At 40.8% G+C, this 16,123-nt stretch overlaps 1 protein-coding gene and 1 non-coding gene across 2 annotated transcripts in view; one reads left to right on the plus strand and one right to left on the minus strand.

Moving 5' to 3' along the window:
* Positions 1–4,861: 4,861 nt before the first annotated feature.
* Positions 4,862–16,123, minus strand: part of Zc3hav1 (zinc finger CCCH-type containing, antiviral 1) — a 56,862-nt gene continuing 45,600 nt past the window's right edge. The window contains exons 10-13 of the mRNA XM_078040612.1: positions 10,885–10,981; positions 10,016–10,146; positions 9,522–9,652; positions 4,862–8,640 (exon numbers count right to left, since the gene is read on the minus strand). Coding sequence (XP_077896738.1) covers positions 8,378–8,640; positions 9,522–9,652; positions 10,016–10,146; positions 10,885–10,981 — 622 coding nt within the window. The 3' untranslated portion in view covers positions 4,862–8,377. The remainder of the gene's footprint in view (positions 8,641–9,521; positions 9,653–10,015; positions 10,147–10,884; positions 10,982–16,123) is intronic.
* Trnav-cac (transfer RNA valine (anticodon CAC)) lies at positions 14,770–14,843 on the plus strand. Its single transcript has one exon. It is a non-coding gene; the product is annotated as a tRNA-Val (tRNA).

A 16,123-nucleotide genomic window follows, 5' to 3' on the forward strand; every position in this document is an offset into this window, starting at 1 on the left:
TTTCAGATAAACAAAGAATGTAAAATAGCTCAATATCTTTATATGAATCACAGGTTAAAAGGATACTACTTTGGATATGTTCCATTAAATAAAATGTAAAGACAGTTGCATCCGTTTCCTTTACTTTTCTAATGTAGCTATGAGGAAACTTTACACACGTGGAATGCGTCTTCCCTTGGACAGCACTGATCTAGATCAGTACATTTATAATGCATCTAAACTTTTTGCCCAATATGCCATTTAACAAACATTTATGGAGCTGAATCCTAACGCAGAGACAGAGTACAAAGATGAATAAAGGTAAGGGGGACACAGCCAGTCTACTTGCTGTCTCCGTGGTGCTTTTGAGTATGTAATGAGTTGATGTCATGTAATGTAAAAAACTAGAGGAAGGCAGCTGGCCTCATGCTGTAAAACTTTTCTCTGCCCTGTTCCGAAATTTGGACTTAGATCCTGAAGTCTTTGGAAAACCATTGAAAGAAGCATTTTTCAGCTGGGGAATGAAGTGGTCTCTCTGCCTGTACGTTTGCATAGGTGTGTCCTTTGTGTCATTCAGTTCTGGTTTTTAATGTGTTCTTTTCAAAAATGCCTTTCTTGACCTCCCAATCTAAAATAGGTCTCCAGTCTACATGAAACATATTTTTCTTCTTTCTTGTTTATTTCTGTATTTGCAGAATTTATGCTTTTGAAAGCAGGAATCCTCTTTGTCTTGTTCATTATTATATCCCCACCACCTAAAAGACTGTCTGGCATATTGTAAGACAGGTATTTATTTATCTATTTTTTTCATAATTTTTTTTTAGTTGTAGATGGACACAATACCTTTATTTATTTATATGTGGAGCTGAGGATTGAACCCAGTGCCCTATGTGTTCAAGGTAAGCACTCTACCACTGAGCCACAACCCCAGCCCCTATTTATCTAATTTTATGCATGCATGCATGCATGCATGCTGGGGTCAGACCCATCACCTTGTGTGTGCTAAACAAGCGTTTTATCGTTGAGCTACACCCCCAGCCTAGGACAGATGTTTTAGAAAGACCTCTGGAAACAATAAGAAGACCAGATTTTAAAAAAGCAAGACAAGGTAGGGAATAACAAGAGAAAAGGCTTTAAAAGACCCTCAACCCAGAGCTGGGGTTGTGGCTCAGTGGCAGTGCACTTACCTAGCACACATGAGGCATGAGGCACTGGGTTCAATACTCAGCACCACATAAAAATCAATGAATAAATAAAATAAAGGTATTGTGTCCATCTACAAAAAATATATACTTTTTTTTTAAAAAGAGAGACTGTCAACCCAGTTTTTATTGAGTTTTGTTTGCAGTGGACAATACAAGGTAAGGTTCTCAATACACACACAAACACACACACACACACACACACACACACACACCTTAAGGGAGATGAGAAGGGAAGGATATAGATTTGAGTGACATCATAGTGACTGAAGCTGTGAGAACTATGGGAGGGTAAGATCTTGGGGAATACCACCATTAAAGAAGCAGGTAGAGGAAGAGAAAAATCAGAATAAAAATGGTAATAGCTTGTGTCCTTTTGGCACTCAACATTTTTTACCAGGATTCCCTGCCTAGGGTCTTTTTCCAGCCAAAGGAGCGAGCTTGCTGGCAATAGACAGGCTGGAATCCCTGAGGTTCAACAGGGATTTTAGGGAATTGGCAGTGTGGGGACGCACCTGGGCCCAGAGTATATATGAGGACTATTTTAAACTAAAGATATTTGAGATTCAACAGATACAGAAAGAAATCTTGTTGGAGCTCTCCTTATCTCACTGAAAGCAGAAGTTTCTGAAAGTGAGCTTATATGGATCCCCTCTCTGTGGGACTTTTATGGAAGCAAAGAAAGAAAGGGAGAAAACCCTCCCACACTTAATAAACAAGCATTATCCCAAACTTTTCTCCATTCTGTTACCCTGGAAACCCAACTGCTCTTCCCATAGAAACCATTTTGCCCTCCTTTCTCCTCTTTAACTGGTGTTTTTGTTTTGTTTTGTTCTGGTACAGGGGCCTGAACCCAGGAGTGCTGTTTATATTTTACTTAGAGACAGGGTCTTGCTAAGTTGCTTAGGGCCTTGCTAAATGGCTGAGGCTGGCTTTGAACTCTGGATCCTCCTGCCTGGGCCTCACACTGAGCTCCTCTTCAACTATTTAGAAGCCCCTTTTGGGTGCTCCATATGCACATGAATAAACTTTGATGGTTTTTTTTTTTTTTCCTATTGTCAGTTAATTTTACACCTAAGAGGGGACAGATATCCCAGCTCATCATTCTTCCATGGAACAATTTGGAAGTGTATATTTCATAACCTCCCAGGTTCTTCAGTGGAATTGAGCGCCCTACCCTTGGCCATAACCTGCCTGTTACTGCAGCCTGCACCATCTGCCTTCCTTTCCCTGCTTCCTCTTACCAGTGTTCCTGGGACCAACTTCCACATCAACTGCTTGCTTTCAATCTTTCTCTCTTTGCTTGGGGTGGGTGGGGGAACCCAGCCTAAGTTATAAGCTGAGAAGAGTGATTAGAGGAAAGTGTAAGTCATGTGTAGACACAAAGAGAAGACAGGTGAAGGAGAAAGTGGTCAGCAAGGGAGTCTTGCTATAAGGGCAAAAGCAAGTTTATTTCAGACATTTGGCAAGTGCTATTCCACTGAGCTGTCATCCCCAACCTAATAACAGCATACTTCTGTAGATTAAAAATGAATGGGGAAATCCAAAACATAAATTTTTTTTTTTTTTTTTGCCATGCTGGGAATTGAACCCAGGGACTTATACATGCCAGCTAGGCAAGCCCTTCACCACTGAGCCTCTTTTAGGTTTTGCCAAGTAGAGGAGCAGAAGGTTAAAGGTTCTGGGTGATTAACTGAAATTAATTGGGTATTAATGGAAAGGGGTCAGGGGTTGAATAATGGACTCACGGCTAAATAAGGACAGAAATGAAGATGGGAAGGGGCTGAATGTGTGGAGAAGGTAGACACAGGGGTGGGAGGAGGACTGAAAGGGCAAGCTATGATCAGGGATGGAAAACAGTTTAGAATTTCAGAGAGAGCAGTTCTAGAGTGATTCTGACTAATGGCAGTGGGGTTATGGATGTGGGTGCCCTGATAGATCGAGGAGGAAGACAGAGAGGGTGGAGACCGATAGGCTGGGGCTGTTGAGTGGATCATTCACAGGAATGTTGAGAGAAGATGGGGGATTGGGAGCAGAGAAGACTGTGAGCCAGAAAAAATGTGGAGGAGAGACCAGCAGATGTACAGGGAGAGGGTAGAGAGGTGAGAGGAAGAGGGAGACCTCCTGCAGAGGCAGCACCGTAGCACACCTCATCTGTGGGCTCTGCAGCTGGCTTCCTTCGCTGTGACACCTTGCACAAGTTATTCGAGCCTCAGCAGAGGTACAGATCCAGGAGCCCCAAATGTGTGGTATTAGGAGTCAGCCTCCCATTATTGTAACAAATGATTGAGAAAAATCAACTTAAAAAGAGAAAAGGTTTGATTTAAGGCTGAATTTGGGGGGTTCCAGTCCATGACCAACGGGTCCTGTGGCAACACAGTACATCATGGTGGGAGCAGGTGATGGAGTAAGTTGCTCACCTTGAAGTGACTGAGAAACAGGGTGAACAGGACCAGCATGGGGAACAAGTCCACCAGTGACCTAAAACCTCCCAGTGTGCCCCGCCTCTTAAAAGATTTCCACCACCTCCCAGAAGTGCCACAAGGAAGATCAAACCACTCACACACAGGCCTCTGGGGGACATTCCAGACTCCATCTGTAGCATGTACCACCCCTGAAGTCTGGGAATAAAAAAGGTGATTCCTGGGGAAAGGCACAGAGGGAAACAAACCATCCTAGTCGACTACAGAGGTATGGAAAAGAGAAGCAGGAGGTTGAGATTGGGGATGGCCTTGCAGGCTTGGAGCTTGAGCATGTAAGCAGGTCCTTGAAAGTTCCCTCCACTGGATTCTGTGTCCTCCACGGGATCCTGAAGCTCATGCTTAAGCTGATGGCACTTCCAGGCACACTACTGGAGCAGAGGTTCTCATCATTCACTCCAGGGACCACACTGATACTGCTGACATAAATCCATCCCCTCTGCCCTTCCTGTTGGAAATGAAACCTGCCCGTTATCCCTCATACTTTTTCAAAGCCACGTCCTGGAGCATAGCCCCAGAGGCCCTAACCACACACTTCCTGCTGGGCATTCATTGTCTTTCCTGATAGCTGTCCAGCTAGGAGCAGGAAGTGGTTGCTATTTAGCTTTGCTTCCACCAAATGCCGGCTGAGGAGTCCACCCCAGAAACTAGATAATTGCAGATTTTATTGTGAGCATGCTATGACAAAGTAAATAAACACAGGGAAAAACAAAAAACCTTCAGATATCTGCTCTTTCTTGGTTCCGCAGTATTTTTGTGTATTTGAATGTGGGTGCCTTTACAGCAAAGGGTTTGGATTCAATCCCCCATGCTGCACAAATAAAAGAGCAGAGAAGGGTTTTTGAATTCTGCTGATGATCAGTTACTGTTAAACTTCTGTGCCTCAGCCTGGCCCTCCTGCCCCTCAGCCTAGCCCTGCTGTCCCTGAGGTGCCAGAGGAGGAAAGGTATAAAAGTTATGTTCCCAGCTTCCAGCCCTTCCCTCCCAACCAACAGTGGGCTTTTCCACCACACCTCTTGCCATGCCCTGGCAGCAGGTTCCTAGGTCAGAGCCCCAGAGTGATAACCTGGAAGGGATATGTCACCTCTTGCCCCCACCCCACCCCTTTGAATAGACTAGTGTCTAAAATTGCCTTTTTGGAAATACCCCCCACACACACACACACACCAAAAAAAAAAAAAAAAAAGCAACAGAACAAAATTATTCTTTTGTTTTTATTACATAGTCTCAAATTAAGCATACAAGAACAAAAAGCAGTATTACTCAACTACTATAACATAAATAGTTGAGCTTATTTATTCATTAAAAATCTATCTAGCGTATCAATATATCAAACACCCGGCTAGGCTGGGCATCAGTGGTAGCAAAACAAATTAAGACGGGTCGACTCAGCCCTTGGGGAGCTTACAATCTATCGCAGGAAGCAGACAGTCTCAAATTCCATAGATGCCAAAAATGAATATATCAATACACAAAGTATTCTAAAACCTCGGGGGAGAGGAGCAAGGATGTGACCTATAGGGCTCTTTCCTGGTGGAGGTAACAGTTGAGTGAATCTAGGTCAGTGGAATGTGATGAGTAGTAGTTGGCTTCATGATAATTGGGGACTATAAGCGGCACTGAGTAGATGCAGTCGGGGTAACAGATGTCCTTCAGTGTGTGGGTTTGTCCCACACATTGAATAACTATTCTGCACCCTGTACGACTTGTCTAATGTCCTGCTGGACATTTATGTAGGACCTACAGCTTGTCTGAGAGAAAAGAATCCATGTTTCCTCTGAGACAATCTGCAACTTGTCTTGTCCTATTATCCTTACTTCAATGAAGGTAATTTCGCCCTTTCCTTTATCATAGACAGATAAGGTAGATGGTCTGTTATGACTCACCCTAATACTGGTCCACATTCTATTGTCACCCATAATGCTGATCTTTCACTTTCCTGTACTTCTTTACAGGAAGTAGCCCCTAGCTAACTCTTAAGTAGTCATGCCTGAGCATTTACATATTGAAATTCACCTTATTTTCATTATAAATTTCTAATTTTCTATATCCAATAGTAGAATTGAGCCATCAAGTTAATATATGAAGAAATTCCTGTGTGTAAGTATGTTGCATTATCTATAAATCATCTCAGGACAGCCAAGGGGATGTTGCAAAACATTGGTTCTGAAAAAGGGTGAACAAGTATGATAGAATAAGTGGTTGCTATGATACAGGCTGGTGGGGCGCTACTGGCAACCAGCACATGAGAACCAAGTATGCTGAGCATCTTGCAATACGATGGACAATTTCTCACAGTGAGAAATTATCAGAAACCCCATACGGATTTTGAATGTCTAATGTCTCGCTAGACATTCACATATAAAATCTACAGCTCGTCTGTAAGAATATCATATTCTCTGTTTCAACAATCTGAAAATTTTCTTGCATAGCCTTTCTCTTTCTATGAAGGTTATTTCATTCTCCTATCACATACACACAAGTGTTATCACATGCAAGTAAGTTGTTGTATCACTAGTTTTTATTCTAACTCACGTCTCTGTTTTTTCAATTTTTCCATGCTTCTTTGTATGCCATAGCTTCTGATCTACTTTCAAGCTCAAATTTATTTGTTATAAGTAGAAATGAGCATGTGATTACTTCATTATGCCTCCTAGAACTGTAAGGTTGTGCCCAAATTATGGGCATTGTTTGCCTTTTATATTAATAGTAATATTACTTAAATTTTACTGTATTTCCAGATTGTGTGTAGGTAGAATATATTACCACTGAAATGTATTTTGAAGACAACAAAATAGATGTTGCAAAGTACTTATCTTTTTTTGTTGTTGTGGTTAAAGGCAAAAGTACTCGCTAGGAACCACTGAACTAGATGAAGAGGGCACCAAAGAAATGTGTAGGAGCCAGGATGTCTCACGTAGAAGAAATAAATGATAGGAGGGTAGGGAAGGGAGGATCGCATGGGGCCATGATCGTGCTTTTGAATTTCATCCTAAAGGTAAAGATCAGATTTGTGTTTGGAAAGAAAATCACTAAGTAAATATTTTTAAAATATGGCCAATCTTGCTGCTAAGTGGAGAACAACTTAGAAGCGGACCAAGGGATATTAAAGAGGTAAAATGGGACTTGGGGAAGACTTGGATATGTTGTGGGAGGGACAGCAAGAGTCGAGGATAGCCCCTGGAATTCCCCATGGGTAGATGGGATCCAGTGACACTGTTGACTTGGGGAGGACTGTATTCCTGTGAGGGAGGCAGATGGGCATGTGCAGCTGGAGATGCCTGTAAAATAGCCGACTAGAGCTGCCTAATGGGCATGGGGAAAGAGCTGGATAAAGGGCACCTCGACAGCACAAGGGTCAAGGTCAAGACAGGAACTCTAAGTGACTATATTTAGAGTGCCCATTCAAAATCACGATCAGAGTGAATGAAAACAACCGCTCGTGCGAAGCCTTACAGAAAATAACCCTATTGTTAAAAAAAAAACAAAAAACAAAAAACTACATGTTATGAGTGGAAACACTTAAACCAAGCAATTATGAAGCTTTTTATACTAATCTAAAACTTAATATGAAATTTTGGCAACTGATATAGAATGTTGACAAAGGAAAATTGGAAGGGAAAAAAAAAACTCACTCAAAATAAGGAAGGAAGATATTGGTCCAGGCACCTCAAATGCTCTAAAAATGGACTATACTACAGTACAATTCACTATTTTTATAAAAAGAAGCCCCAGCAGGCACAAGGTCCCTGCTTGGGACTTTATTCTCTTTGTTCAGATTCTGTGCTCACCAATAAACACATCTCATCTCATAAGAGGTCCATCCTTAGGAATGTCCTGCTCCTAATTCCTTGGTGACTCTCAACTCCAGCAAACGACTACAATAGCACTCAGATTCATCATTCCTAGTTATGTGAATATGATTACTGCAGTCCTTCTAAAATACAGACATCTTCATGAAAGCCTGGCATGCAAAATACCTTCTCTGTAATCACATTAGTTAGAACATAAAGGTCTACTTGGTCCTCACTATATAAAGAGCCCAAATGGGCTTTGAGCTCTAGTTGCTTGCTTTTTTCTGAGACATACTTGATGGCTCTTATTTATTGCATCCCAGAATCTTATTATGGAGTCTGCCTTCTGAATACAGGCAGAGACAGATAAACGTGTCCCCAAATTAGTTTCATCACATGGTAGGGTATAGTACTGCGGTTATGTCTATAAAAGCATTTATATTTAATTTCCCCCCCTCAGTGTGTCCCTAGGCACTTTTCCAGCAGCTGTTCATAATCTTCCACCCAAGGCTGTAATGTCCTATGTGCTTATTTGCATAGGTATTATTAGATTTCTCTCAAATTTCCCAAATTAATTTTCTTTTAATTTAACCAAAACGTAACCGTGCTATACGTAAAACTCAAAGCAATGAGAGAGATTAATATAACTGTAGAAAATTTAGAAATGAGCCTTGACAGCTAAGACAATGCAAACTTTCTAGCATGCTGGAAGCATTTCGAGAGCTATAAAAAATGCCACTACTTGGCTGTCACCCCTGGAAAGAGTGATTTTATCAGAATGAGGCGCATCGGAATTTTTTTGCAGCAAAATTTGGGTACCACTGAATTAAGACATTAGGTAACTTGATAAGAAAATATTAAAGTCTAACTATAACCGGGACAAGTTGGTCCCACATGTGAACAGAATTGGTGTGCATCCTTCCTAACAAATCACGCAGGCTTTATCCATCTCAGTGTATTCAATCACATATGCTGGGTACATCTGATCCTTATGAAAGATGACAAAAACGGAGGGATTCACAGTGTTATCCACACAGCTGTCACTGCGTGGAGGAGGCATCCTATACGTCATTCTTCCCTCGGCAACATTTCCAACCAGGACTCGGGCTACAAACATAACCAGGCTTTTAACATCATCCTGGCAATTTTTATGGGAAGAGAAGGCTTCTTTTGCAAAGTGATTTCCTAGAAATAATCAGAAAAAGTTTTGAGAATTATTATGAAGAAGGTACATAGTATATAAAGAAAGGATTTTTTACACAGAATCAGATGATTGGGTGGACTAAGCATATGTCAACAGTATCTTACTGATCTATAAACCCACCTTTGTAAAGAAGGGTAGAAAAAAAGCCACTTAAACAAATATTTATGACATGAGTATCCTTAGATAACAGCACCCCCCTGAAATAACGGGGAAACATCTGCTATGGATGAGGCTCACAGTGATAGGGAGAGCCAGTAGGTGCAATGACCATATGGTGACAGCACAGGAATCCCATCCAAGCAACTCACACAGGGCGAGTTGGACGAATTAATTTGGAACCCATGAGCCAGAGATCCAGTCCACATGCCATACATTTTTAGGAACAAAGGTCAATTACTACTGATAGATAGGTCTTGGAAAGTGTCCAAAGAAGGGCAAGAAATTAGCCCTGACAAAGATTTCCAAAGAAAGCTGATGCATCATCCTAACTTTAGAACACCCCAGATGACCACGGAGATTTCCATACCCAGCAGATCAACAATTTCCTGACAAGAGAAAATTTCCTATTTTCATTTTATGAAAATTTTTAGAAAATTTCCTATTTCATTTCTTTTTCTGCCATTTTAGCTGGGTGACTCCCAGAAAGAACAGAAGATGTCAGGAGCAAGGCTAAGGCCCCTCACTCAATCTCCAAGTCAACTGAACCATTCTAATCTGTGCATTTAAGGCTACTGTGAGCTTATTTTCTATGATAACTAAAGCCTGGACATGCTATAAAAACAATAACATACACCTCTTACTAGAAGCACTTAGAAAGTCTGATTATGACTCTACTAGTTAGCATCTCTGTTCCAGCACACACCTTTTCCATATTTGATTTCATGAAGTCCATGCACAGACCAGTTGAAATTATAAGAACAAATATAATCCACATTGGTACGGCTTGTTGCATAAAACAGCAATTTTTCTTCTGTCTGCATCTCCGATTTCTTCCTAATATTGGAAATGACAAGACTTAACACCAAGAACATTCCTCTCCCAGTCTATTTCACAACATTAATCCCAACTGAAGTCTAATCATTTAAATTTCATTCCATTCCATTTCAAAATGGAAAACTTAGGCAGTGGCTATAAAATGATAAATTTATGAAGACATTTAAAGAATAGACTTATAGAATCATTAAACTGTAAAATTGGAAAGCTGAGATTTTTAGGCAATGAAAAAAAAAAAAACCGAGACCAAATATTAGAGTAGTTATGTGACTACTAAATTAAACCAGCAAATATACATTTTGTCAGATCAGAACCAATCCTTCCAAATTCTATGGAAAGCAGTATGATCACATGGCCACCAACCTTTCAAAATTCTTCTCGAGCTCTTGGTTATGGATCTTCTTTATCCTTTCAATCTTGAAATTTTTCATGGAAGCTTTAAAATAGTCACTTATGTTGGCATATTCTGCGCTTAGGCTATCGAGCTCCTCCAACTAAAAAAAAATTTTTTTAAATATATTAATGTGAAGCAGGAAACATTGGAAGCATGGTACATCTATGGGTGTGGCCCCGGTGCAATAAGGGTCATTGCCAGTTCCCAACAGCTGGGGGATAGCCTGGATCAGGGGGTTCATTCCAGGTGTGGACACCCAACTAGACAGTGGGCCTAACGGTTCAGGTGACTTCAGGCCAACTAAGCACTATACCCAAGGACAACGGGATGTCCCTGGCACTGATTTAGCCTAGTGGCTTTACAAGTCCCTTGCTTAAAGCTTCAAACCAATGCAGTGACAGAGGAATTGAAGGAATCCAGGCAAATTCTTCAGCGCCAGGGCTGAAGCCAAACATGGAGGCTCAAGTCTAGGAACAGTCTCTCCCCTATCAGGCTAGTGGCAGAGTGAAGCCCACTGAGCCAAGTCATTTGTATTCTCTGAGCTGGTCTTCTCATCTGTACAATAGAGGTATTAATGTCCACCTCACAGATTGTTGTCAGGAGCTGCTCAGATACCATCCTGGGTGGCCAAGCCCCCAAAATGATGAGGCTCCCAAGGAGGCTAGTTGTCCTCTGGGAAAGTGACACGGTCACATTTAGATGTCTGTCTTTGAATCTTGACCCCAGAGTTTTATGGAAGCAATTCATTCATTCAAATCAACAAACACACATGGTGGTAGCAAACTATTTTCTCCCACCTTTAAAGGATTCACCCACCAATCAAGTAAAAAGCAAGTACCTTATATTTACTTGGAGGGTGGGAGCCAAGGTCCGGCTGAGGAAGCGATTTCGAGGACATGGTCAAAGCCTCTGCTGCAGTCTGTGCCACCTGATGGCTATAAATCGAGAATGAAAATTCACTTGGCTTTACGTTTCTCATGTCCAAGTGACTGGCTTGCTTTCTTTCTTCCTTTTTTGTGGTTATTTATTTGAAAAATAACATTTCAAAAAACAGCTTATTGGGATAGGGATGTGGCTCAAGAAGTAGCACGATCGCCTGGCATGGGGGGGGGGGGGCGGGGAGGCTGGATTCGATCCTCAGCACCACATAAGAAAATGAAATAAAGATGTTGTGTCCACCGAAAACTAAAAAATATTAAGAAATTCTCTCCTCTCTCTCTCTCTCTTTAAAAACAAAAAACAAAAAACAGCTTATTCTTTTTTAAATATTTTTTAGTTGCAGATGGACACAATACCTTTATTTCATTTGTTTATTTTAATGTGGTGCAGGGGATTGAACCCAGTGCCTCACACACACTAGGGCAAGCGCTCTACCACTTAGCCACAAACCCATCGCTCAACCTTATTCTTTTTTGTTTGTCTGTTTGTTTTAGGTGGGCACAATATCTTTATTTATTTAAATGTGGTGCTGAGGATCGAACCCAGTGCCTCGTGCATCGCAAGCCAGCACGCTACCATTTGAGCCACATCCCCTGCCTTCAACCTTATTCTTAAATGAAAACTCTTCTGAGATTAAAAGACCATTTTCAACTAATAACACATTTACTTTCTTTCCTTTGCAGAACTGAGGATGGAATCCAGGGCTTCCTGAATATTGGGCAAGAGAGGTCTACCACTGAGCTACATCTCCAGCCCAGATCAAAATGTTTGATAATTAGACTTACAAAGATTTGAGAAAATAGGGACTCTTGTACACTTTCGGTGGGACTATCAATTGGCACAATCCTTAGAGAAAGCAATTCAGCCAGTACCTGTCATAAATTAAAACTGTACAAATCTTCTGACTTAGGAATCCAATTTTATCTTAGGGTAACTCATTCATGCACAATATGATCTATGTACAAAATATTAAATAGAGGCAATGCTTATAATTGCAAATGACTGCAAATAAAAATGTGTCAGCAAGCAATATACTGCTATATATTCACACAATAAAATCTTTTGTAGTTTAAAAAAAAAAGAAAGAAAGAAAGAAAAGCCATGTGCAGTGCTGCTCATCTATAATCCCAGCAGCTCAGGAGGCTGAGACAGGATGATGGGAGAGTTCAAAGCCAGCCTCAGCAAAAGTGAGGCACTAAGAAATTCAGAGAGACCCTGTCTCTAAATAAAAATACCGAATAGGGCTGTGGATGTGGCTCAGTGGTCTCCAAGTGACTTTCTATCCATAACTTCCTAGAGAGATGCAGTGCTTATTTATTTTTCTTCGAAGTACATCCTTGCCTAATCCTGACATAGATGTATCATAATCATCCTTTTTAAAAAAATTCAGTAACTATTCACAATTTAGTAAATAAAATGCCATTTCTCCACTGATTTAAAGTGTAAACATATGGATTTTTTTCATATTTTGATTTAAGCTTCAAAGATCCTAATGTGTTAGAATAAAGCAAGTATCAGTTATACCTTTGGGTCAAATGATAAACACTTAAGTACAGCAATGGGTTGGGGGAAAGAATGCTATCTCAGCTGCATTAACTATATTTCAGGATAACCACAGAGGAAGAAAAAGGTTTTTTTAGATGAATCAGAGCCAATAATTGCAAGAGAATCAATAGAATGAGAAAACCACCATTTGCAATAATTAATGGTACCCACTGGACTTAACCAGTGACCATCAATAGCTACTAAGACCATTAATTGACAGATCAGATGGAGAATGCTATGATGGAAGGATCAGATTGAAGTGACCAAAACCTCTCCTTACTCTAAATCACTAAAAACAGGACAGTCTAATGGTGCCTGACTCCTTAATAAGATGTGACAAGAAGTAGAAAGCATTCCTTGTAGGGTATTCTCTACCAAAAACCTGATACTGAATCTAATCAGTCCTCAGATCTCATCATTCATTTACAGAAATGACCCATCCATCCATGAGGATACAATTTGTTACATTTTGCATGGGGGGAATTCTATAGGTCAAATCACAAAGTTTCTTTTAAAAAAAAATGAATAAATTGCATGAAAAAAAGTGGAGGAGGAGACTATAATAGAGTAAAGGAAACTTAAGAAACAAATCAACTAAACACAATGTCCAGACCCTGTTTGGATGTGGATTGAGATAACTGTAAAATGTCACTTACGTGACAACGGGAAAACAGGACACTGCTGAGTATTTGATGATGTTAAGGAATTACTGCCAATTTTGTTAGGTAGGTAAATACTATTGTATAGTGTTCCTTATCTGGGGCTGGGGATATGGCTCAAGTGGTAGCACACTAGCCTAGTATGCATGAGGTACTGGGTTCGATTCTCAGCACCACAAAAAAATAAAGATATTGTGTCCACCTTAAAAAAAAACTCCTTATCTGTTAGAAACATGCATAAAATATTTGCATGACAACAAAGGTGTGATTTATATTCAAATATTCCAACCCCCCCCAAAAAAATCACAGATGATAGTAAGAACAGACGAAACATGGTGGCAAAACAGCGACAGCTGTTGATGTCAGGTGTTCAGTACCCAGTAGGTTATCCTTCAATTCTTTCTACTTTTGCTAGTGTTTGAAATTTAACATGATTCAAACTATCACATTTAAAAATTAAATGCATTATGGAAAAATCATTTAAAGATCCTTTTGTATAAAATGAAGACTTTTAGGGAATGAGAAAAATCGGCCCCAACTTATCTATATTTTAAACTCAGATTTCCACTCTGTGCTTGTATCTGTAGTGCAGACTGAGAACACACGGGTTAAGATGCCCATAGAGAGCTGGGGGTGTGGCTCAGTGGTAGAGCGCTTGCCTAGCACATGTGAGGCACTGGGTTGGATCCTCAGCACCACATAAAAATAAATAAATGAAGATATTGTGTCCACCTACATAAAATAATAGATGCCCGTGGATTACAGAGTGTGCTGTAGTTCAAATCCCCAAGCACTGCACAGGCCCTCACAGCCCTTGTCCTAGTCCTACAGAAGCTGTGTCCCTACTGGACTGGGGACAGCAGTATTAAAGCTCCTTCTCTGCATGAGCCCCTGTGACACCCTTTTTCTCAATCCATTTCATTCATTTACTCCCTTCACTTTTCGTGTATGTCCATGAATAATCCAAAACATTTCAAGAGCTTTGAGGAGATGATAATTGGGTACTGGAGGGGAGAGAAAGGGCAGTGAGAAAGGGCTTTGCTAGGGATGACATTTACCCAAAGAAGGACTACAGTCATGCACTGTGTGCTGAGAAATGCATCGTTAGGCCATTCTGCTGCAAGGACCTCATTGGAGGGGTTTGCATAAATCCGAGGGGTACAGTTCACTAGGCTAGGCTATGTGGGTTGGCGGTTGGTGTGTGGCTTGTTGTTGACCAGAACTTCCATGTCCTTGTGTGGCACCTGACTGCAGCTACTTAGGTATTATCTCATCCACAGAATGTAAGCTCCACTAGGGCACAAACTACGCTGTAATATTTTTAACTTTATTAATTTGAACATTACACATACTAAAAGGGGGTCTTAGATTAGCTAGATTGATATGATTCTAATTTAAAAAAAAAATTTTTTTAGTCGTTGATGGACCTTTGTTTTCTTACTTATTTTGTTTATATGTGGTGCTGAGAATCAAACCCAGTGCCTCACACATGGTAGGCAAGCGCTCTTCCACTGAGCCACAACCCCAGCCCCTAATTCTAATTCTTGAGAAACTGAATTAAGAAATCCAGAGCAGAGGCTGGGGATATAGCTCAGTTGGTAGAGTGTTTGCCTCACATGCTCAAGGCCCTGGGTTCAATCCCCAGCATCACACACACACACACATACACACACACACACACACACACACACACACACACACACACACAAAACTCAGAGCAGGCTAAGCATGGTGTTGTATGCCTAAAAACCCCAGCTACTTGGGGGGGCTGAGGAAGAAGGATTGCAAGTTCATAGTCAGCCAGGGCAACTCAGTAAGGCCCCATATAAAAAACAAAAGTGGATGGGGATGTAGCCCAAGCCCAGTGGTAAAGCACTCCTGGATTACATCCCCAGCAGTGTATTTTTTTTTTTTTAAAGCAAGGCAAGAGGAGAAATTCAGAGGATATTAGGCTACTAGTTGCAAAAGTTTGGAACTCTGAGGTTAGAATTCAGTCAATCATGCATGTAGTAGTCCCCTCTTACCTGAGGGAAATATATATCAGACCAACATCCCACAACAAGTACCTGAAACTGCAGGTAGTTCTGGACCCTATAGGTACTGTTTTTTCCTAATTTATCCTACATATGATAAAGTTTAATTTATAAATTAGGCCCAGTGAAAGACTAACAATATTGTAAAACAGAAGAATTATATATACTGTGGTAAAAGTTATGTGCATATTGTTCTCCCAACATTAATAAGTCAGTATCTTTTTGGTGGGGGAAGGTACTGGGGATTGAACCCAGATGTTCTACCACTGAGCCACATGCCCAGCCCTTTTCAGTTTTTTTGTTTTGTTTTTGAGAGAGGATCTCAATAAGTTGCTTAGAGCCTTGCTAAATTGCTGAGGCTGGCTTTGAACTTGCAATCCTTACCTCAGCCTCCCCAAGCCACTGGGATTACACGCATGTGCCACTGTGAGTAGCTAATAAGTCAGTATCTTATTGTACTGTACTCTGTTTTCAGACTGGTTGACAGGAGTGTATATACACACATGTTCACATGCACACACACATAGTCAATGAGTCTGTTAATGCCATGGGGAATAAAAATAATAAGCAGAGAAATTAGTAAGTAGTGAACACCTTGTCCAGATCCCCACAGCTAATAAGCAGTGGGCAGAATTTGAACTTAGGTGATTTGGAGCCAGCCTTTGATCTGGTCACAGGCAAGGACCTGTGATCCCAGACGACTCTGACTCTTTGGCAAATGAGAACTAACTCCCATCCCTGGGCCCCAAACCCATCCTGGATTCTCTCGGGATGTTATTTTCTATATTCTCTCATATTTATCCTTCCCTTTCTAATGAAATACCTTCAATTCCTACAACCAAAGGAACCTAATCAGACTACCTTAATTTTATACCTACCTTGAAACCTGTTTGACAAATCC

The sequence above is a fragment of the Ictidomys tridecemlineatus genome, chromosome 2 (genome assembly GCF_052094955.1).
Source record: "Ictidomys tridecemlineatus isolate mIctTri1 chromosome 2, mIctTri1.hap1, whole genome shotgun sequence".
Lineage (NCBI taxonomy): Eukaryota > Metazoa > Chordata > Mammalia > Rodentia > Sciuridae > Ictidomys > Ictidomys tridecemlineatus.